The following is a 23,020-nucleotide window of genomic DNA, read 5'->3' on the forward strand; positions in this document are numbered from 1 at the left end:
TCCAGCCAAATCACTGCTCTACTTTGAGATTAGAATAAAGACATTTTCAGACACGTAAGGTCCCAAAATTATACCCTACACTCTCCCCTTTTCATGAAGCTACTTGACAGTGTGCTCCATGAAAAGGAGAGTATCACAACAGACAACCCAGATTCAAAATGTAAGTAATCTTATACTGAAGATAGGTAAGACATCCCAGACTGATAGCATGTAAGCGATATATCAATAAACAAGAGACAAAAATCCCTTCCAGGGAACATCACACAATGGGGCCTATCATGGGGAGGGGGGAGGGGGGAGGGATTGCATTGGGGAGTTATACCTGATATAAATGATGAATTGATGGGTGCTGACGAGTTGATGGGTGCAGCACACCAACATGGCACATGTATACATATGTAACAAACCTGCACGTTATGCACATGTACCCTAGAACTTAAAGTATAATAAAAAATTAAAATTAAAAAAAAAAAAAAATCCCTTCCCTATAGAAGCTTACATTCTAGTACCAGCAATTTTCAAAATGAGGCCTGTAGCCCCTTGGGGATCTCTACAAAACTTTCAGGGGACTCAAGAAGTCAAAACTTATTCACTGTAATACAAAAACATTATTTACCTTTTTCACTGTGCTGACTTTTGCACTGATGGTGCAAAAGTAATAGTGGACAAAACTGCTGGCACCTTAGCACAAATCAAAGCAGAGGCACCAAATTATACTTAGTAGTCACTGTAGCCTTCACTGCCATACAGTCACAGTAAAAAATTAAAAAATAAAAAAAAGCAATTTCAATTAAGAATGTCCTCAATAAAGCAGTAAAAATCATAAATTTTACTAAATTTCCACTGTTGAGTACATATACATCTTTTTAATATTGTTATGAAATGAGAGACACACATAACTTCTGCCATATATTGAAGAATGCTGGTTATTTCAAGAACAAGCATTTGTGTAACTGATTTGCAACTTGAATTAGCTGCTTTTATTATGAAACATTATTTTATTTTAAAAACTCCTATAACTATGCAGACTTGAGTATTTGGAATACCTTTTCTTGAAAATGAAGGGATCCTTCCATTTCAAGGAAAACAGTATTCGTTGCTGATGATAAAATTCAAGCTCACAAGCAAAAATTCGAATTTTAGATAATTTGTATTGCCACCATGAGAATAACAGCTTCTGAATACTTAAAAACTTCTGAGATCATCAGTGATAATAACAAATGTATATTTTTGATATATAATGAAGGGTGTCAACATTAGAAAGATATGCCTAACTCAGTGAGCCAATATTTTTCAATTGGCCAGTGCAAAATGTCACAAAATCATGCATGGGTAAAAGATCCATTCAGAGTGTAAGTCAGACTAATAGATTTTAACATAATGGAGTACCAAAGGTCATCCATATGGTTTCAAAAACCATATTAAAACAGAATTTCAAGAAATTAACACTTAATCAACTTTTGGTGTAATACAAAAGACATAATTACTTGAAAGGGGTACTAAAACACTTATCTGTGTAAAAACCAGATTTTTTTCTAAACTTCAATTAAAACAATTTATCTCAATGGACTGAATGAAGAAGCAGATATGAGAATCCAGCCATCTTCTATTAAACCAGACATTAGAAATTTGCAAAAAAGGAAAATAATGCCACTATTCTCACTAAGTTTGTTTTGGAAAATATAGTTATTTTTCATATCAAAGATATTTATGCTACCACATTTTGGGTTTATTGTTATTAAGTGAATTCATGAAGATTTCAAACTTTTGTTTTAATTAATAAGGTAAATATTTATAGATATGATCCAAATAAATGAAAGTTATTGGGGTCCTTAACAATCTTTCAGAGTGTAAAGAGACCCTAAGACTAAAATGTTTGAGAACCACTGCTCTAAGATACTACAGTCATTCCCATTCTCTATTTCTGTCCTTTATACTACATCTCTGAGTAAGGCACAAACAAGTAGAAAAAAGGGGACACAGATCTATGTGCCCTGGGGTGACCAAAAAAAGAAAACAGGAGAAGGTCAGTATAAATTTTTTCTTTGTTCTAATTACAAACAACATAATTTATCCAAAATAGAAGGCTGGTTGATTACATTTAACACAAGTTAATGAAAGATACAAAAATCCTTCTCTGGAACATACCTCAAAATAACAAGAGCCATTTACAACAAACCCACAGCCAATATCATACTGAATGAGAAAAAGCTGGAAGAATTCTTCTTGAAAACCAGCACAAGACAAGGACGTCCTCTCTCACCACTCCTATTCAACATAGTATTGAAAACTCTGACCACAGCAATCACGCAAGAGACAAAAATAAAGGGCATTCGAATAGGAAGGCAGGAAGTCAAATTGTCTTTGTAGATGACATAATCCTATATCTAGAAAACCTCATCATCTCAGCCCAAAAGCTTCTTAAGCTGATAAGCAACTTCAGCAATGTCTCAGGATACAAAATCAATGTGCAAAAATCACTAGCATTCCTATACACCAACGACAGACAAGTAGAGAGCCAAATCATGAATGAACTCCCATTTACAACTGCTATAAAGAGAATAAAATACCTAGGAATACAGCTAACAAGGGAAGTGAAGGACCTCTTCAAGGAGAACTACAAACCACTGCTCAAGGAAATTAGAGAGGACCACAAAGAAGTGGAAAAACATTCCATGCTCATAGACATGAAGAATCAATATCATGAAAATGGCCATACCACCCAAGGTGACCTAAAGATTCAATGCTATTCCCATCAAACTACCATTAACATTCTTCACAGAATTAGAAAAAAACTATTTCAAAATTCATACGGAACCACAAAAGAGCCCATATAGCCAAGACAATCCTCAGCAAAAAGAACAAAGCTGGAGGCATCACGGTATCTGACTTCAAACTATACAAGGCTACAGTAACCAAAACAGCATGGTGGTGGTACAAAGACAGACATATAGACCAATGGAACAGAATAGAGAACTTAGAAATAAGACCACACATCTACAACCACCCAATCTTTGACAACCCTGACAAAAAACAAGCAATGAGGAAAGGACTCCCTATTTAATAAATGGTGCTGGGAGAACTGGCTAGCCATATGTAGAAAATTGAAAGTGGACCCCTTCCTTATACCTTAAACAAAAATTAACTCAAGATAGATTAAAGACTTAAATGTAAAACCCAAAACTAGAAAAACCTTAGAAAAAAATCTAGGCCATACCATACAGGACACAGGCACGGGCAAAGATTTCATGGCAAAAGCGTCAAAAGCAATTGCAACAAAAACAAAAATTAAAATGGGCTCTAATTAAACTAAAGAGTTTCTACACAGCAAAGGAAACTATCATCAGAACGAACACACAATCTATAGGGGAAAACTTTTGCAACCTATACAACTGACAAAGGTCTAATATCCAGAGTCTATAAGGAAGTTAAACAAATTCACAAGAAAAAAAAGCAATCCCATTAAAAAATGGGCAAAGAACATGAACAGACACTTCTCAAAAGAAGACATTTATGTGGCCAACAAACATATGAGAAAAAAGTCAACATCACTGATCATTAGAGAAAAGCAAATCGAAACCACAATGAGATACCATCTCATGCCAGTCAGAATGGGAATTATTAAAAAGTCAAGAAACTGCCTGGCGCAGTGGCTCACACCTGCAATCCCAGCACTGTGGGAGGCTGAGGGGGGCAGATCACGATGTCAGGAGATGGAGACCATCCTGGCCAACATGGTGAAACCCTGTTTCTACGAAAAATACAAAAATTAGCTGCGTGTGGTGAAGCGTGCCTGTAATCCCAGCTACTCGGGAGGCTGAGGCAGAATTGCTTGAACCAAGGAGTCAGAGGTTGCAGTAAGCTGAGAATGCGCCACTGCACTCCAGCCTGGCGACAGAGCAAGACTCCATCTCAAAAAAAGAAAAAAAAGTCACAAAACAACAGATGCTGGCAAGGCTGTGGAGAGACAGGAACACTTTTATTAATAAACTGTGAGTGAGAATGCAAATTAGTTCAACCACTGTGGAAGATGATGTCACAGGAATCATCCAGAATGGGTGATTCTTTGAGGAATCATCTGTGTGGTGATTCACCAAAGACCTAGAACCAGAAAATACCATTTGACCCAGCAATCCATTACTGGGTATATACCCAAAGAAATAGAAATCATTCTATTATAAAGACACATGCACGTGTATGTTCACTGCAGCATTATTCACAATAGCAAAGACACAAAATCAAACTAAATGCCCATTGCTGATAGACTGAATAAAGAAAATGTGGTACATATACACCATGGAATATTACGGAGCCACAAAAAAAGAATGAGATCATTTGCAGGGACATGGATGGAGCTGGAAGCCATTATCCTCATCAAACTAACACGGGAAGAGAAAACCAACCACCACATGTTCTCACTAATAAGTGGGAGCTGATCACTGAGAACACATGGACCTGGGAGGGGAACAACACACAATGGGGCCTGTGGTGGGGGTACAGGGGAAGGGAGAGCATCAGGAAAAATAAATAACACATTCTGGGATTAATATTTAGGTGCAGCAAACCACCATGACACACGTTTACCTATGTAACAAACCTGCACATCCTGTGCATGTACCCCAGAACTTAAAATAAATCCTTCCTTAGAGAAACCAAGAAAAGGTTGAAAAACCACTGTGACAAAACTATAAATATTTCAAGTGACACATTTACATTTCAGAAAAATTACACTGAAATATAATTAATCCCAATAAAAGCAAAAGGTCACCATATTTCTTTGTTATAGTTACCTTCAAACATTTATTCACAAAAGGGAGTGAACACTAACAGCAAATCACAAGGTAGATCTCAAAATTGTCTTCTCTATGACAGGTACTGAAGTCCTACTCACCACCACAGACATAAACTTACCCCTAGATTTCCATTATGTCATCAGCATGTAATTAAATACACTTGGCAATTCAAGTCATGGTAATCAATTTATATTACATACTCCTAGTAAGGAAGAATTCTTTATACTTAACTCCACCAGTAAGGAGCAATGAATGGAAAGACACATTAATAGTTCTTTCTGATAGGGCAATGAATGATGAATGGAGCACAGGCTTTTAGAGTCCCACAAGCTAACAATTTTCAATCTATCTGTAAGTGAAAGAGACAATATGGGACAGAGCTCCTATAGCTCTTGGCTTCCCGTTCTCATTCTAGTTCTTCCTGGTTGTAGCCTCATGGTTGCAAAACTCACCCAACTACTTCCACTACAGAATTGAAGCCATGGCATGCAATGACTACAGGAGAAAATAAATGTACAGAAAACATCTTAATGTAAAGTTCAGGTGCCTGATTTCTGTCAAAACACTTCTCCCATCACAATTAAAAACTTGCAAGCATCTTTCTTTTTAAAAACGCATGATCAATCATAGGAATTTATCCCCAATGGTTTGGAAATGAAAGCAGGAAATACAACTATAGATCTACTATAACAACCCGCTTTCAAAGAACTTTTCCAATTCATAACACCCCTCTTTGTGAGACTGGTTGAGTTAGCGAGGCCAATTAACAAAAAGGTGCCAGCTGTTTTTCTCGTTTTCAGATTCCGACATTTTTAGCCCGCTTATTGAAAAACATAAATAAAGTGTTATATCACTTAGCATGAAATCTTTGCCTGCAAAGAAAGTGAATATTTGTAAACTCTAAGACTAGAGAGGCTCTTAAAGGATACGCAGTTTCCCCCAAGGTTGCAACTGTCACACCTGCTCCAAATCTTAAACCTGGGAACTCTGCTTACCTCCTTCACTTAGAGCTTTTATAATACATCTAAGTTCAAAGACGACAGCTCGAATGTTTTCTTGTGACAACAAAAGACATTTGAATTTATGTATATACTACCTAGTTAGTTGGAACACAATTGGGTTACTGTTAATTCTGGAAGTGGAAAAAAAATTTTTTTGTGTAGGTTTCCAGTGTGCATTTAAAGATACACAACTTCTGAGAGAAATTACGTCAAGGTTAACCTAAAATCAAGAGCAGGCAACATGCCTTACGGTGCATTATAACATCTTGCAAAAGTAAACAAAGCCATATGCTCTTAGTCACATGGCCACAAGTACAGAAGTCAAGGGAATATATAGTGTGTTTAAGGCAAGCATATTTATACTTCAAGAAAGGAACGTCTATTTCACCCTGCACCACTTCTCTCAGCAAGCCAGTGTGAGCCAGAAAGGGTAGGGCGGAATCAGAAAGAGGTGGATCTAAGGCAGGGAGAGCGGAGTGGATGGGATAGAGGGCACCAGAATCCAGCCTCCCTCTTGCTCCACCCTACCTAGAGCTAGTGAGGAAGCGCCAGGCTTATATTGCAAGATGAGCCAGGAAACCCAAAAGCAGCGATGAAGAGCCAGGAATGGGGGGGCGAGGGGAGGAGTCGGCGAACTCTCCGACACGTCCTCAAGACAGAGGGCCAAGCTTGAGGCCCGCGGCCACCCACCCACCCATCCTACAGCCACCAGCCTTGACCCAGGGAGTCCGGGGCCTCCCAGGTGCTGGACGCATGCGCACGTTGACACTGCACACGCCGCGAGGCCGCCGCCCACCCCTCAGCCGACATCCAGCGCAAACTGCGCCAGGCCCCACGCCGCCTCTTGCCAGAGCAGGGCCTCGGAGCCCCGCAGCCACGGACGCCGCTCGCCAGGCCCTGGTCGTGGGCATCACCTCGGTCCAGACCTTTGGACTCACACCTTCCGCTGCCGTGCAAGCGCCGCAGACCCTGAGACGTTTCTTTAGATCAGGGCGCCGCCGGCGTACACCGAACTTGCTTCAGTTTAAGCTCAGCGCCTTCCTGGTTCTAGCGCCAGGCAGCTTCAGCCGAGATATCGAGTGCATCGATGGATGCTGCCAGGCTCTGGGAATGCCGAGGGAGTCGATTTTAACGCTGCCAATTTTTTGTTTGGCGTTTGTTTTGCGTGCCTGTTTATTTTGATTTTATTGTTACCAAAAGCAATAAAGGTGGGACTGGAGAGTGTTATTGTCTTAGTAGTCGTCGTTATCGTCATGGGTAATCAGTAAACAAATCTGCATCGTAGGAAGTTATGTTTATGACACCTACACGAAACAAAATTGGTTATCTCATGCTGGGGGAGGGGGAAACTCACCCAACGATAATAAATCATGGGAGTGTGTCTGTATAGAGTCGTGTGTGATTAAATTGTAATGATTTATTTGCAAAAATGCATTAAAAGTCGGTGTTTCTTCTGCCCTGAAGGTGAAGGCACTCACAAGTTGAGTGCAAATTAGTTTCTCAGATTAAAGTAACTGGTTAGTAGAGGAATAGGAGAAAGCTGCCTGAGGCGAGGCGGGGAGCGCTTTCTTCTGAAGGAGAAATCAAATTTATAGGTGTTTGGGGTTTTTTAATTTAAACCAATAGAAATTAAAGAGACTCAGCATTTTCTGTAGCTCATACTACATAACTTATTTTTCCTTACATGAAAATTATTTTTTCCTCATTTACGCTTAAGCAAAGCTAAAAAGATAAATAAATTGTTGGCCTGGGTTTTGGTCGACTATGAGAACCAACTCATTCACCACTGCTAGATAACCAAGCTACAATTTTCCGCAGATATTTGAGATGGTAAAAAATCACCTCCACAATATATTTTTCATAAATAATGTACCTTAACTAGCCAATTTTGAGGCACTGTTTTAAAACTTAACTACTACAACACTACGTGTATATTTTAAATAATTCAAAAACTGGGGAAACCCTTGTTGGGGTCCTGAATTTTATTGGAACCTGTGTATCCGTCCACAGACTGTCAGCTGAGCTTTACCATAAATGCTTTTTTTTTTTTTTTAACCAAAACTGTATTTTGAAATGTCCTATCTCTGGAAAATATTTGCTGTTTAATGAAACAAAATCACTGGAACTTTGTGAGCATTTATTAGTATATGATTTTATAACCTTGAATTTTTTTTAAAGTAAACTTCCCTTAGGCCAGTGGGAATCTGTGGTCAGACACTAAAGATTTCTCTAGCTCCATCTGTTATCAACACTACTATTCCTAAATATGCAATGAGCCAAAAACCTGAGATCACAGGAAAATCTATTGGTTTGAATTACACAATAGTTGTGTCTGTGACTTCCCTGATTACCTTTAAAATGGTCATCTTTCCCTCAAGCTCAGTAGTTGAAATATGAGTTCAGACCTAAAAATCATGCTTAAAAAGGCAAACTAGTAGCTGGTGGGTCTCCTGATTCCTTGCCGACTTCTAACAGTGGTTATTTTTGAGTTATTTATGAATATGTATTTAACACCTCAGTTTGAGAGCACCATATCCACTTAGCTCACCCCATTACTGGCCTTTCTGCTAAATAATCTTAAAAACAGATTTTCATAAAGGACTAAAGTTTTTTGATTATTTTCCTCTGATAATATCAGAAAGTAGTTACAGAGAGTAACCCAAGACTCAATGTGAAACTGTTTCTAAATTTGTATAACTTTGGAAACTTTGAGTATTTGAGTCCCTTTTGTGGTGTAACAAAACAAAAGCAAGTACTGACACAATGTATTAATACCTAAAAGCTATAGCTGTGGAAAAATTATAGACATTGGCTCTCCTAAAAGTGGCAAAAAATGAAATGTTTTAAAAAGGCAAAACATTTCTAAAAAGCATGATATACATAATCCTTAAATTCACCAAATGTGAACATTTTAATATGAGTATTGTGGAATAACATAAGGTTATATCCAGCTTCTATTTACATCTATTTGAGAAACACTAATATATTAAGTTATAATTGTGTTCTCTTTTTACAAGTGTTTCAGATTGTTTTGACGGAACTTCTTAAATTATCTGCTAATTTGTTTTGATGCCTTAACCAATATATGGAAGATGTACATATTAATGTTCTGTAATTCCTCTTATTTTTACTGAGAGTATTAGATCCAAAATAATGATCAAGTTACCTTTAACTTCCAGAAAGTCTGTATTAATATTGAGTACTTGAAAACGTCCCCTAAGCCACACTTAAAGAGGTATATTTGTTTACACACTTAAATATAACTTTTCATATGTAAATATTCTTTTGTGAGTATATATTTGCATAGCCACACTTATTTGCATAGCCACACTTCTCACAGCAAGCCCTGTCCGGCACAATACAGACAAATGACTCAGGAATATAGATGTTCCTCTAATGTAACAAACCGTTCCGAGGAAAATAGACCAGAAATAGAATTTTAAATCGTTGCGGGGGGAGGGGAAGAAGAGAGAGAGAAAGAGAGAGAGAGAGAGAGAGGACGTTTACTCCTGGCGAGCGTCTCTTTTTTAGCACTCCGCAATCAATGGAATTAGACGAGGTACAAACTTAACGTCGAATTTTTTTCAGACTCGAATAGGGATAATCTCTTGTTTTTCAAATTAGTAAATAAACTCGGATGTTTCCCAAGATGCTAAAGAAGTCCTGTAATTCACCATAGAGGGGTCCGGTTGCAAGGAGCAAGGCAGAAGGGTGGGAGTTCTGAGACCTCAGAGGGGAAACGAACGAAGTCGAGCTGTCCTTGACCGGGCGCTAAGGAAACACTTTAAAATGAGATCTGTCAGCTAACAGCTGCTCGGGAAACTTGTTAAATCGACCGGTCCCTTTTAGCGGGGTCTGTCCATAGAGGAGTCAGCTAGGCTCCAGGACACGAATAATAGAGCGAATAACACGGACCGAGGGGCGAGGAACTTGGAGGAGACCCGGACTCAACCTGCCTGCGAGCCGGGAAGCTCCTAAGAGAAGCTGCGCGGGTCGGAGAAGGTGCAGACAACCCTCACTCTGGACAGGATGATGCTGGGCGGTGGAGCTACTGCCGGCAGGGTTCGAGGGTGTGAGTGAGAGGCGGGGATGCAGGATTGGGATGCGAGCTCAGGATGCGAGAATGGGATGCGGGGCCTATAAACTGCTGGGCGGTTGATGCAGGGCAGGGACGAGGAAAAGAAATGCGAAGCTGAGCAGTTGCGAGCCATCCTGACTCCAAGCAAGGCTGTAGGTAAGAATGTAGTGTCGGGATACCAGACTGACTCTAAGAGCTGCGCACTTGTCAGTTTTCTCTTGGCCCCACCCCGCGGGGTCTATCCAGCTCCCCAGTGTTTAACTAAGTCATGACACCAACGCAAAATCCACGCCTAATTAAATTAATTAGGGATTCTTGTCAATCCTGGATTAACGGCCAAGAGCGTAGGCGGCAGGGGCTATCTGGAAACCTGAGCGGCCGGGGACCGGCCTCCTCTCCCCGCCCCCTCCAGTCCCCCTGTGCTGCCCTTCCACTCCAGCCCCAGCCCGCCCGAACTCCAATCTCTCTCTCTCTCTCTCTCTCTCTCTCTCTCTCTCCCCTTCTCTCTCTCTCTCCTCCTTCTTCTCTCTCTCTCTCTGTCTCTCTCTCTCCTTCTACTTTTCCCCTCCCCAACCCCCGGTAGAGGCGCGACTGCTACCCGGGAAGGGGGCTCACTCCGAGTTGCGCGAGGAGGTAATTTACTCAGAACAAGGGGCCGCCTTTAGGAAGTATAAATAGTGAGACTTCAAGCGCAGCGTCGCTATCAGATCTGAACTCTCCGCAGGAAGAATTGTCAAAGATCTTAACATTGAACAAGCGCGCTCCGGCAGGGAAGCATCAGTTCCCATTTCCCTCCGGCGGCCCCCGCCCCTTCTCTTCTTCTCCTCCTCCTCCCTCTCCTCCTCCTCACCCTTCCCCCCTCCTCCTCTTCCTCCTCCTCCTCCTCTTCTTCCTTCTTTTTCTCCTACTTCTCCTCCTCTTTCTTCCTTCTTCTCCTCTTTTTCTTCTTCTTCCTCCTCCTCCCTCTCCTCCCCCACCTCCTGTCCCATTGATGTGTTATTACTGGGGGGGGCTGGAGCAGTAAAAAAAGAAGAAGGAAAAAAAGAGCGGGGCTCGGCTGGCAGAGGTTGAGCGCCGGGTTGACGTGCGGCGGCGATGGAAGAACTTACGGCGTTCGTCTCCAAGTCTTTTGACCAGAAAGTGAAGGAGAAGAAGGAGGCGATCACGTACCGGGAGGTGCTGGAGAGCGGGCCGCTGCGCGGGGCCAAGGAGCCGACCGGCTGCACCGAGGCGGGCCGCGACGACCGTGGCAGCCCGGCAGTCCGGGCGGCCGGCGGAGGCGGCGGCGGAGGAGGCGGAGGCGGAGGCGGAGGAGGCGGAGGAGGTGTAGGAGGAGGAGGAGGAGCAGGCGGAGGAGCTGGAGGAGGGCGCTCTCCCGTCCGGGAGCTGGACATGGGCGCTGCCGAGAGAAGCAGGGAGCCGGGCAGCCCGCGACTGACGGAGGGTAACGACCTGACTGACCCCGGGCAACGGTTCCCCTTCCCTCCTTCCTGACTCCTCTCGGGCGGGAGAGGACTCCCAGGCCCAGCGGGGAGGGGAGAGGGACGCGGAGAGGGCCCTGGACCCCAGCTTTGTAAGCTAGAGTGATAGTGGAAGGGTGGGGGTCCGGTGGTATGCTCGGTCGTGGGTGGGGTCCTAGTGTGTTGCTGGGGGGGAAGCTTGTGGGGTTTGTGCGCGCCCTTCCCAGATGTTCCCATTCCATCGAAATGCATTTTTCACCAGCCGGAGGATGGGCCCGCGGCCCGGATGGCCCGCAGGCGGACGTGGAAGTTCGCGGGGCCGGGCTGCAGGAGGGGGTGCCGGACCGGACGGCGGGACTAAAGCTAGCCTCTAGCAAGGAGTTTGCGGGGAGGGAGAAGGGGAGAGGTGGAAAGCTCGCCTCGTGTTTGGGGCCGCCAAGACCCCTCGAACTCCGCAGAGACCCTGAATCTTTGGATCTTAGGGGCCAAAACTTCCCATTCTCTTTGAAGGTAGAAGGAAGCCAACGAAAGCTAGGGTCCAGGCTACGCTGCTTCTCCCCGGCGAGGCGTTTCGGTTTCTTGGTGTGTTGGGGGCGGGGAGGGGGAGGTGGGGATCTATATTTACACAATTCCTTTAGTGTTTTCAATCTAAGAGAACCCGGTACTCGGTTCTCTTAGAGCAAAAATCCTTTGGTGCTAGCGCAGTGTTAGGAAATGTCTTTATCTCAATGGCGGAGCATCCTATAACAATTCAAAGGAGTTCAACAATAAAATTAATTTAGCACTTGGTGCCTGCAGTAACTGGTGTACTGCCATATTTTTCCAATTAAGAAAATATGTGGCATGCGTGAAATCACATATTTAAGCAAGCAATTAAGTTGTTTATAACACGGTCTGTTCCTGTTTATATCATTAATTGGAAATTTGGGGACAAAAATAGAGATTTTATTAAGTCTATTGATCAACTTGAAATTTGAACATCTCCTCGAAGCCCCAAAACTTTGAGTGGCATCCACTGTGTAGATGACATGTAAGAGACAAAGCCTTCCCACCTCATTGGCAGCATCTAAAGGGTGTGTTTTCATATTTTAATTTCAGTACAATATCAGTAAAAATATTTGCTATTAAATTGGTCCATAATGTTCACTATAATGTTATCCACTTCCTTCCTAAAGAAGGGACAAATGTCCACAAAACGAACTCTGAGAACTAGAAAATACGGCAATACTTAAGATCACCGTAGCTAGTAATGCCCCGCAGGGCCGAGATCTAGCGACTCTTCTTCCTCCAAACCAGCACCAGGTCTTCCTAAATTTGTAAAATGGTGGAATTACTGTCAAGGTGCCCAGCTCAGCCTCCCGGCCTTGAGTCCACAACTACAGGCCCAAACTACAGGTTCGCCAGCGCGCTTGACGGCGAGGTTCCGATCTGAACCCCAGGCGGACGCAATTCCTGGGATTCTTGATTTCCAAGATCAGGACAAGTATTAATTTCTCTGCAGACCAGCTCTTCCGGAAATGATTTTTAACACCCATGCTGGCCTGGATCCTGCGCTGGAAAAAACTACAAACAGCCTCGGCTATCTAAACTCAGCTTTGACTCCTTAAAAACCGGAGTCTCTGATTCGGGCGCTGAGTGTAAAGGTTCCAGGGCGATATACATATGGTGACTCTATATGCTCACACTAGAAGAGCTCCTGTTTTTAAAAGGAGGAGAAGGACAGGACAGTGGCAACGGATGTGTGCAAACCCAGAGCAGAAAAATGCATATTTTATTAAACATCCGAGCTGCTGGTTGCATGAAAAGGCTTTGAGCAACCAATAGAAACCGAGGATCGCGAATATTCCGCTTGAACCTGTTGATCTCTGTGGGTTAAGCGTTTAGGGTCGAGTCTGCGTTTCCAGGAGGGAGGGCGAAGAGAGAACAGAGAGAGCGGTTGCTTTCGCCCGCCACCGGAGGCTGGTTTTCCGCCTCCTGCCTTCTGGCCTGGCGTGGGCGGCGAGCCCTTTGGGCCGCCAACATGGCGTGGGCGCCTGTGCTTGTGCGACCCCGGTCGGACAGGGCGAACGGAGATTACCTGGCTGCCCAGGGTACCTTACGCAGGGTTTGGCCTGAGCCCAGGGGCAGCGAGGGATGTCTGCGGATGCGGCTCCCTGTGCGGCACTACACCAGGGTCTGTTTCTCTCGCTGATACCCTTCGGCCCAATTGTTCCTAAATTAGACCAGCAAGTTTGCTGTAGGCAGAGAGCCGGGTGGTGAGAGCTGGCCTGAGAACGAGTCAGCCTTCTGGGAATGGCCGGTGTGAGAGGCCAGTGGGTGGCCTTGCCGCGCCCTTATGTCCAGACCTTGCTCTGTGAGAGGCCTGGCGCTGCGCCTTTGATTTCTGGGAGTGCTCGGGAGAAAGTGAGTGCGAAAGTGAGTGGAAAGCATTTGGCGTTTGCTGGGGAAGGCCGGGAACTGTGGGGTGGACAGTGAGTGGAGGTACCTTTGCGGAGGAGGTGGGTGGTTGACTGCCCACCTTGCCCCAGGCGGCTGCTCAGACTTGAGCTTTGCGCTTCTCCGGGATATTCTTCCTCCGGGTGGGGTGAGAAGCCGGATCAGGATTCCACAAGGGGGAACGATTCTCTATCCTTTTTTGCGACAAATCTGGTAACGGGATTTGCTGTGCTGTTTTTGTCCGTGTGTGTGTGTGTTTGTGTGTGTGTGTTCGTGTGTGTGCGCATGGATGCATGTGTGGCCCCGCTGGGGTGCCCCCTCCAGTGTCCCCGGAGCTGAAAGATCGTAAAGAGGATGCGAAAGGGATGGAGGACGAAGGCCAGACCAAAATCAAGCAGAGGCGAAGTCGGACCAATTTCACCCTGGAACAACTCAATGAGCTGGAGAGGCTTTTTGACGAGACCCACTATCCGGACGCCTTCATGCGAGAGGAACTGAGCCAGCGACTGGGCCTGTCGGAGGCCCGAGTGCAGGTACCCAGCTGCCAGGAGGTTGAGGGCCCAGGGAGCAGAGAGAGCCTGGGGTTGGAAAGAGGCTTGGGGAACACACTCGAGAGGTGGCGGTTCTAGTGTCTGGTGTAAGATGAGAAGGAAAGAGATATCTTTACTAGAGGTCTTATTTTCCAAAGTAGTTCTTAGTCCTATAGCACTCCCCTCCCTTTTTTTTCCATCCTAACATATGTTCCCAGAAGAAGAAAGCTGTGCTGGGCTTTCTCCCAGAGTTTCTATAAACCACACCCCCCTCGCCTCGCGCTGGCTTTAATGTGGTTTAATCCTAATGGGCCTACTTTTATAAGGCTTAAAAAAAAATCCCACAGAAAACGTTTTATCTCTGGATGCCTTGAAAGTTCCAAGGAGTATTTTGCTCTCTGGAGTTTGATTTCCTTGAAGGTCTGCTCTGCAGGGTCTAGGTTTGTCAAGCGGATATCCCAATTAGGTTTATAGATGTTCAGACTATAAAGAAAATTAGTAACTGTTAAGTGCAGAAATTTACAGTCTGCTGTTAGCGGTCGATCTCAAACTGTGTGTGAAATAGGGGAGAAATAAACGCATTTTGGTCACTCTTTGTTCATTTGTTTAACCAAGGCAACGAAACTGACCCTAAAGAAATTAGATTTTAAAACAAACCACATATCTTAGTATTTATATTTCCAAAACCTGCCCCCCCCTAGCACGTGCCATACCCAATGAAGTTAGGATTGAAACAGATTTTCTTTATTGGTCGTGGAGGCAAATGTGATAGCAAAAATAGGCTTTGGGGTCATTTAAAGGAGCAAATTGTGTACTTTCACATACACATATCCTTCTGGCTTTAGGGGGAACAAATGTAAATGTTTCAGATTATATTTCCGCTCAAATAATAAAATAGAATAAAATGATAGTCATTATTTGTTTGAACACATGGAGCAGTTTTAGGCCCGCACATCTGCAGCTGTTACAAAGTATCGCTGTAACAGATACTCCCTGGGTCTCTGGGCACAGAGACCACCATCTGTAGCGAACTATGCACAATTCTTAAGGGGCTTCCCGCATCTTGTAATAGGATCAGGAAAAAAAAAAAAAAAAAAAAAAGAGCAGTCACGTTGAAGAGGAAAAGTACTAATAGGCTGCCTTGGTCATCACAGCATCAGCAGCAGAGCCTTCCTTTTTAAGCCTCTCCTGCTTTGCTCTGTGCACTGAGATCTCCAGAGGCTCAGCAACCCCTTAAAAACATGATGATAATTATTACAGTTATGATTATTAGTATCTTAATTCCAACTCTTCTAGAGGAAAAAAAGGCAAGAAGCCTCAGGCCATGTGAATTACACAAAGGATGCCACCCTGGCACACAATCCACCCTCTATTATACTAAATAGCAGAGAAATTTTTGAAGATTTACATTGACTATAACACTTGCTTTCAAAAACATAGCAATAAAAGCTCTGAAGCAGTATTTTTACTTTAATGGAGTTTTTAAAACTTTAATTTGTGAGTCAATCAATATGCTTTATTATTGAAAGTGGAATACAAAAGCAAGCTTTATTTGAATTTTTAAAAATCTGTCATACTGCCTGTAAAAGTTGTCAAGTTTAAGCAGGTAACATCCAGGAGAACAAAGTACCTAAGAGTTACTCGCTTTATACATACTTCATTCTCCTTTCGCTGAATGCTCTTCTTTTTTTCTCTTAAGAAGTGTACTTTATTGTTGTTTCATACTTTTATTTACATTTTAGTTATTTTCTAGATTTTTCCTACTATCCTAACTGCAAGCAGTGGCTTTTTCTAAAGAAGCAAATTAGATTATCATGATAATGGTGCACAATTATTCTGCTACTGTGTTTCACTCTGCTGCACAGAGGAACAGAGAAATTCTAAACTTCTTTGTAGTGAGGCTTTTATGACACTAATTACCTCTCCCCAACCCTTACAACTCCTTCTCCCCAAAAGAGTTATTATTGCTCTGGTGTTTGGTTTCTCTTTAAGATGAAGCTAATTAACATTACAGGCTATTAGTGAGCACATTCTTCTCAGGTCTTAACTGGGCAAATATCTAAACACATTATCATATTGATATCAGGTACCAAGTAGAGTTTTAGGCCATGGGGACTCTGTTATGTGAAAAGATGAAATCAGGACTAATAGTAATGTATCTTGCAAAAGTCTATAAAATCTATCTTTCTATTTCTGTAGTTAATTTACATGTTTAACTTTGGAAATTGAGGCTGTTTTATACAATTCAAAGATTGCTTGCTATATCTCCCAGTTCTTATCTAAACCACGATTCTTTTCTCTTTGCACTCTTGTAATTAAAAAAAATTTTTAGTCATAATATCTAGGTTTTATTTTTTTTTTCTCCCTCCAACCTATAGGTTTGGTTTCAAAATCGAAGAGCTAAATGTAGAAAACAAGAAAATCAACTCCATAAAGGTATGCTTCTTATACAAGGAACATTTGATAGTCTGAGCAAAGAGAGAAGTAGTGAATATTACTATTACAATGACAGAAAAAATAAACCTCAAAAATGACAATAGTTCTTGACTTAATAATCCTCAAAGGCTGTTAATGGAGTCCTAAAGTTTGGGAGTAAGTTATATTTATTTAAATTTTGGATGCAATTTAGAAAGATAATAGTCCAATTTCAAAGTAATTAGTTCTATCTTGTACCATTTGGAACCCTGAAAAATGCTACAAATGTTAACCTCACATTATTTTTCTTTTGTACTTTTTACAGGTGTTCTCATAGGGGCCGCCAGCCAGTTTGAAGCTTGTAGAGTCGCACCCTATGTCAACGTAGGTGCTTTAAGGATGCCATTTCAGCAGGCAAGTACAGTATAGTTTCAAGCTCTTTTTAAATATAAAAATACCTGACTGTTTGCTTGAACTGTTGAACATCACCTATCTCTGAGCCCAGATGTCAATGTCTGCACAGTTGGATAATCTATTTTGAGATGATATAGTGGACCCACTACCCTTTAAAAACCTACACAGCATTAAGGGCCTGAATGCCTACTCCCTTCTGTCCTCATAGGAACCCCTGAAGAGGCCTGGGGGGCAGTAACTGGCCCTTTAAAAATACACTAAATGTTGCCCTTAGAGAGAGAGGAAAGAAAAGTCTTTTGATTAAGATTTTGTCAAATCCAACAGAGAGATTAGTCCTAAGGTATTTCTAAGGCAACCCTCTAGATACTTTTGTAGGTATTTTCTACCTCTTAGTCACATTAAATAACTCTGACAGAAGAAAAATAAATAAACACGAGTACTCCCAGCTCATACTTTCGTTTTTTCTTTCTTTTGTTTTTAAATCTGTTTCTGCAAACAAAGCTTCATCTCTGGTAAAGAGAGAAGTCTTGGTCTTCCCAGGGCTGCCCTGCCTTTGCAAACCCTAAGCCATAAAGAAACCTTTAAGAGTATATTTTAAAAGGACAGCCTGCAGCAATGATTTAATCCTGGGAAATCCCAGTGCTCTGAACTCCCCGCTCTCCAAGCCTGAGGGCGAAATCCTTTCCCAACCAGTGTCTGACCTTCCCCATCCTCAGCCAGGACCCCTGCTTGGCATGGCTGTGATGTCATGAATTAGCTCTCAGTCTCCAGTGACTTGGATGGGGAGACACATAGGTGTGCCCATGAATTGAGACTCAGTGTCAGGGAGATCTTAGCTCTCTTGGTGCCACAGGACTCTGGCATCCTAATGCTGGGCTTTGGAAACAAGGGAGAATGACTGAAGAGAGAGAGAGGGGTGACTTTAAAAGGAGACCTTTACTGCTCAAAAGGTAATCTTTGGGCCAGCAGCAACAACACTGTCTGGGAGATTGTTAGAAATTCAGAATCTCAGGCCCCAACCTAGACCTTCTGAATCAGAATCTGAATTTTAACGAGATCCCTGGGTAATTCTTATGGCAGTAAAGGTTAGAAGTACCGACTCACAATTGTGCCTATTGTGGGGCAGATGGAATAACTTCCCTGAATGACATAAAAATGTTGCATAGTTTGCTTGTTGGTACTCCGTTGTTTTGGTAGTGGGGTAAGAGATGCATGGCAGCATCAGGAGAAGAGGGTAAGGATCCTCACCCACAGTCTTTCCAATATACCATTTCAGCCCAGTTCCCAAGGGAGACGGCCACATTCCTGCAGACGGGGGTTCCCGGGGTCCAGGGAAATAAACCTACCCCAACTGAGTTTCGGAGACCCAGGGGGCAGTGGAGTATCCATGTGGAACCCCAGATTCAGCAACAGGCTGAGAAGGTCACTGTCGGAACAAGATGCACAGCCAAATGCCCTCTCCCCGTGCCCAAACACAACCCAACTCTCTCTCTGGCCAAGCTGGACGCCGTTAATGCTCTGTTTCTATTCTGTTGTCACCCTAGGATAGTCATTGCAACGTGACGCCCTTGTCCTTTCAGGTTCAGGCGCAGCTGCAGCTGGACAGCGCTGTGGCGCACGCGCACCACCACCTGCATCCGCACCTGGCCGCGCACGCGCCCTACATGATGTTCCCAGCGCCGCCCTTCGGACTGCCGCTCGCCACGCTGGCCGCGGATTCGGCTTCCGCCGCCTCGGTAGTGGCGGCCGCAGCAGCCGCCAAGACCACCAGCAAGAACTCCAGCATCGCAGATCTCAGACTTAAAGCCAAAAAGCACGCCGCAGCCTTGGGTCTGTGACGCCAACGCCAGCACCAATGTCGCGCCTCCTCCGCGGTACTCAGCCTGCACGCCCTCCTCGCCCCGCTGCTTCTCCGTTACCCCTTTCAGACTTCGAGAGCTGGCCCCCTTTCCTCCTCACTGACCGTCCCTTGTTCCCTTTCGCATCCTGGACTCGGAAAGCCAGACTCCACGCAGGACTAGGGATCTCAGGAGGCACCCGGGCGCTGTGGCTCCTGCCCGTTTTCCTACCCGAGGGCTTAGAATTCGGTTTTGTAGGAGCGGGTTTGGGGGAGTCAGGAGAGAGACTGGACAGGGGAGTGCTGGAACCTCGGAGTTTGGCTCACCGCAAAGCCGCAACGATGGACTCTTGCATAGAAAAAAAAAAATCTTGTTAACAATAAAAAATGAGCAAACAAAAAAATTGAAAGACAAACCGGAGAGAAAAAGAGAAAGGGAACTTATTTCTTATTACTATTTGGCAGAAGCTGAAATTGGAGAACCAAGGAGCAAAAACAAATTTTAAAATTAAAGTATTTTATACATTTTAAAATATGGAAAAACAACCCAGACGAATCTCGAGAGAATGTGGGGGAGTTACCAACTTAAATGTGTGTTTTTTAAAATGCGCTAAGAAGGCAAAGCAGAAAGAAGAGGTATACTTATTTGAAAAACTAAGATGAAAAAAGTGCGCAGCTGGGAAGTTCACAGGTTTTGAAACTGACCTTTTTCTGCGAAGTTCAAGTTAATACGAGAAATTTGATAAGAGAGGCGGGCCTCCTTTTACGTTGAATCAGATGCTTTGAGTTTAAACCCACCATGTATGGGAGAGCAAGAAAAGAGAAAATATTGAAATGAGGAGAGAGAAAAATAATATTAACACAAAAAGATGCCACAGACAATGATTTCTCTGAGAAATTATTATGGCAAAACTGTCCGGACTGCTGACAGTAAATTCCGGTTTGCATGTTACTTGTATTCCATTGATGGTGTGTCTCCTCCCACCCCCTTATCTCCCATGCACTCACTCCATTTTCATCTTCACTATGAAAAACAATACCAAAAGCATCTGGAAATTGATATCTATATCCATATATATATATATATATATTTGCCCTGTCTTCGATCCTGGGGAACAAAAGAAAAAAGTCAGAAAGGGAAAAAATTACACTCATTGTCCTAAGAAGACAGAGGTGGGCAGAACATGGGAAAGGAAAAAGAAAACAAGACCACCAAATGAAATAATGAAGGTGCAGCGCCTCGCTGTGCCAGACACAGTAGGCGCTCAATCAATGTTAGTTCCCACCATTCCCCTTTTCTTGTGTTCCTTCTTGTTGGTTTCCCGAAGTCCTATTTGAAGACAGTGCTTTATTTCCCCCTCTCTATCCCGTCAAATTCACCTTAAATAACACCCAGCTAGATACAGGCACTAGGTTTGTGTAAGATATGTTGATACACACGAACAAAGTTTATTTTGGCTATAATGTGTGGACTGACTTTCAACATTTGCATTTTATCTCACAAAGGTGTATCTATTCAAGAAACTTTTTTTTTGTTTTGTTTTCGGATGTTTGTTTCAATTCATGTAGCTATTTAAACTGGGATACTTTGGACTAAGCCAATCTGTATCCCAATTCGCTGGCAAGCCTAAGTTTGTGGGGTTTTTTGTTTTTGTTTTTGTCTTACCTTCTAATTTACAAGAAAGAGGAAAAGCTCTTCTAACTGAACTTTGGTATGCGGTTGAGCTTTGTGACTATTTGTTCTCCATGAAAACAAAATTATTTATATTTGACATATTTTTTCTAGTGTATTAAGTTATTTTAAACAAAGATGTTATCTCATGACGTGTTGTCAGTACAAAATGTGTCGCCTCCACTTCTGTTAAACCTTTTAAATAAGTGCCAAGTTATAATTGAAGACACTTTGCGATCAATTGAATGAAAATATCGTTTCATTTGATGGGGTTGCGTCATCTTTGTTCCTGTTACTATTAAAATATCCGGGATAGTCTTTCCCTTTTCCCTTTTGATTAATGCGTATCACTCTCTCGAATATACCAACTTGGAAAAGTGCTTGCCTCTGCTCTTACGTGCCGCAGTCAAGGGGCAGTAAGAAGGGTGGCTGTGTGGCTGTCGCTAGCGCTGAGCGCATTTCTCGCCGCCGGCCGCCTCCATTTTATCCACCCAGCGTAGAAACAGGGTTATACCAAATTAATGAAAGAACAGATAATAAGTAAAATAACATAGGATAGAGTAACTTCCTTACCCAAGATGGACTCTTGTTATTCATTTTGCTGTAATTTCAACCTTTATCTGGGGACACTTTTGGGAGGAAGGAAAGAGGGATCCTGCGGTGCGAAATCAACCTGAGTTTGGTATGGCATAATCGACAAGCAGTCCCAGTTCGTTGACCCTCTCTGGAGCGGGGCAGGTGCTGACTTTGGAGCGGGAAAAGAGCCGCAAAGGCGGGCCGGCGAGGGCACTGTGGAGGGCGGATTCCCCATCTCACACTCCTGTTTAGGGTTGGCTGAAGCAGCTTCTTTATTGGTTAAATTTAGAAGGTGGAAGCCAGAATCGGGTTTAGGAAAAGCCTGGCCTTGAAAATAATGAGGAGCTCTCTCTCCCCGTGTCGTAGCCCCCTTCTTCTGGAAGAAGTCCCACTAGTAAAGCCCGAAGCTGCTGCCTGTGTGGGGATAGATGGAGACTTTGAAGACTCGGCCCTGACCAGGTCCCAGACAGGAACTTTCTTTCCCGCGCGGGCTCTTGTGAAGACCGGACCTTCCACGAAGACTGAAGTGTCCTGAGCGTCCCCTGAGACTCCCCACCCTCGTGCTGGAGGGTGTGTAAAACCCCTGACAAAACCCCACATCCTCCAGCAGTGCTCCCCACCACCCCCACTTGGCCCTCTCCCAGGTCTGAGCTCGTGTTCAAAGCTGTTCCTCAGCATAGACGTGGGCGATAGGTTTCTTTCTTAGAACTTTCAAAGACCACTGAACAGGATTTGGGCCGTATTCAGTGCGCAGGCCTTGCGGGTCTCCTGGTTGATGAACGTAGATAGTTTTTATAATAAACATCTGCCTGCGGGCCTGGTGCGCCCTGAAGCAGCCAGGCCATCCGCCATGGTCCTGTGGCCTCCAGCGAGCTCCAGTCGGCGCCGGGGCCAGGGGTCCTAACAGACAGGCTGCAAGCTCCAAACGCTAATCCTAACCCAGATCCCAACACGGGTTCGGACCCTGGAGACCCTGGGGCAGGGGAGATAGTGGCTCCGACTCTGGGCCAGTCTGTCCCACGTGGCGGAGCGCGGGGGAAGCTCGAGGTCAAAGGAGGCGGTGTGTCCAGGCCTCGCTGGCGAAGCTGCGGGGTATCGGTACAGGAGCGTGGCGACCCGGCGTAGGTGGGTCTGGAATGTCCCGGGCGGTAGGAGCCGGGTGGGTCCGGCTCGTAGTCCCGCGGGAGTCGGGCCGCGGCGGGAGCCGGGTCGTGGCGGGAGCGCGGTAGGCGGAGAGGCCCGCGGAGGCAGCCAGGTTAGGCGAGCAAGGCCAAAGTTTCTTGGCCCCATCCGCAGTGCTCCAGTCGGGCACGGCCTGCGGGACCAGTGCACTCCGGGAGCTCGCGGCGCCCTTGCCTACTCCTGCGTCTGCTCCCTCAAGACTAACGGAGGACAGAGGCTGCTTTCCTTGGCCCTGTGGGGTCTCGGGCTTCGGTCAGACTCCCACATAGGCTCACTCAAGGCCAGCTCTCCCGGAATGCCAGTGTCCGAACTCTCTGGCAGGCACCTCGGTGTGTGAACAAGAGGTCCAAACCCGGAGTTCCCCGAACCATGCCAAGAAGGGGTCTGAGGAATTCTTCACTTTAAATTTAAATAAGACCCAACATGCTTGCAGTTTGGGTCGAAACTCAATAATCCTAATATAATTAATAAAGGACACCCCCACCCCCTGCTCCCCAAATCTTTTAGGCGTGCAAAACCTTCCCAAAAGTTGCAAAATCCATGACTGGGGAAAACTGAGTTAAAAGAGGTTAGTTAAGACATCATTAGTGTTAAGGACCCTATGATACAAGAGACACAGTAAGATT

General features: G+C 44.1%; 2 protein-coding genes across 4 annotated transcripts in view; one reads left to right on the top strand and one right to left on the bottom strand.

Moving 5' to 3' along the window:
* The window catches only part of RSRC1 (arginine and serine rich coiled-coil 1), a 411,876-nt gene extending 404,996 nt beyond the window's left edge, over nucleotides 1-6,880 (bottom strand). The window contains exon 1 of the mRNA XM_023223365.2: nucleotides 6,721-6,880. The gene's annotated coding sequence lies outside the window, so the exon portion shown is untranslated. The remainder of the gene's footprint in view (nucleotides 1-6,720) is intronic.
* A 3,947-nt stretch (nucleotides 6,881-10,827) lies between these two features.
* Nucleotides 10,828-19,784, top strand: SHOX2 (short stature homeobox 2). Of its 3 annotated transcripts, XM_023223362.2 has the most exons (6): nucleotides 10,828-11,316; nucleotides 11,843-11,914; nucleotides 14,093-14,301; nucleotides 16,677-16,734; nucleotides 17,039-17,127; nucleotides 18,672-19,784. In XM_023223362.2, the coding sequence occupies exons 1-6, from the start codon at nucleotides 10,968-10,970 to the stop codon at nucleotides 18,963-18,965; spliced, it is 1,071 nt and encodes a 356-aa protein (XP_023079130.1). In that variant the 5' UTR covers nucleotides 10,828-10,967; the 3' UTR covers nucleotides 18,966-19,784. The 3 variants fall into 3 exon arrangements, with proteins under 3 accessions (XP_023079130.1, XP_023079131.1, XP_023079132.1); XM_023223363.1 differs by lacking the exon at nucleotides 11,843-11,914 and having other exon boundaries at nucleotides 10,968-11,316; nucleotides 18,672-18,965; XM_023223364.1 differs by lacking the exon at nucleotides 11,843-11,914 and having other exon boundaries at nucleotides 10,968-11,316; nucleotides 18,708-18,965.
* The last annotated feature ends 3,236 nt before the right edge of the window (nucleotides 19,785-23,020 follow it).

The sequence above is a fragment of the Piliocolobus tephrosceles genome, chromosome 2 (genome assembly GCF_002776525.5).
Source record: "Piliocolobus tephrosceles isolate RC106 chromosome 2, ASM277652v3, whole genome shotgun sequence".
In the NCBI taxonomy this organism is placed as follows: domain Eukaryota; kingdom Metazoa; phylum Chordata; class Mammalia; order Primates; family Cercopithecidae; genus Piliocolobus; species Piliocolobus tephrosceles.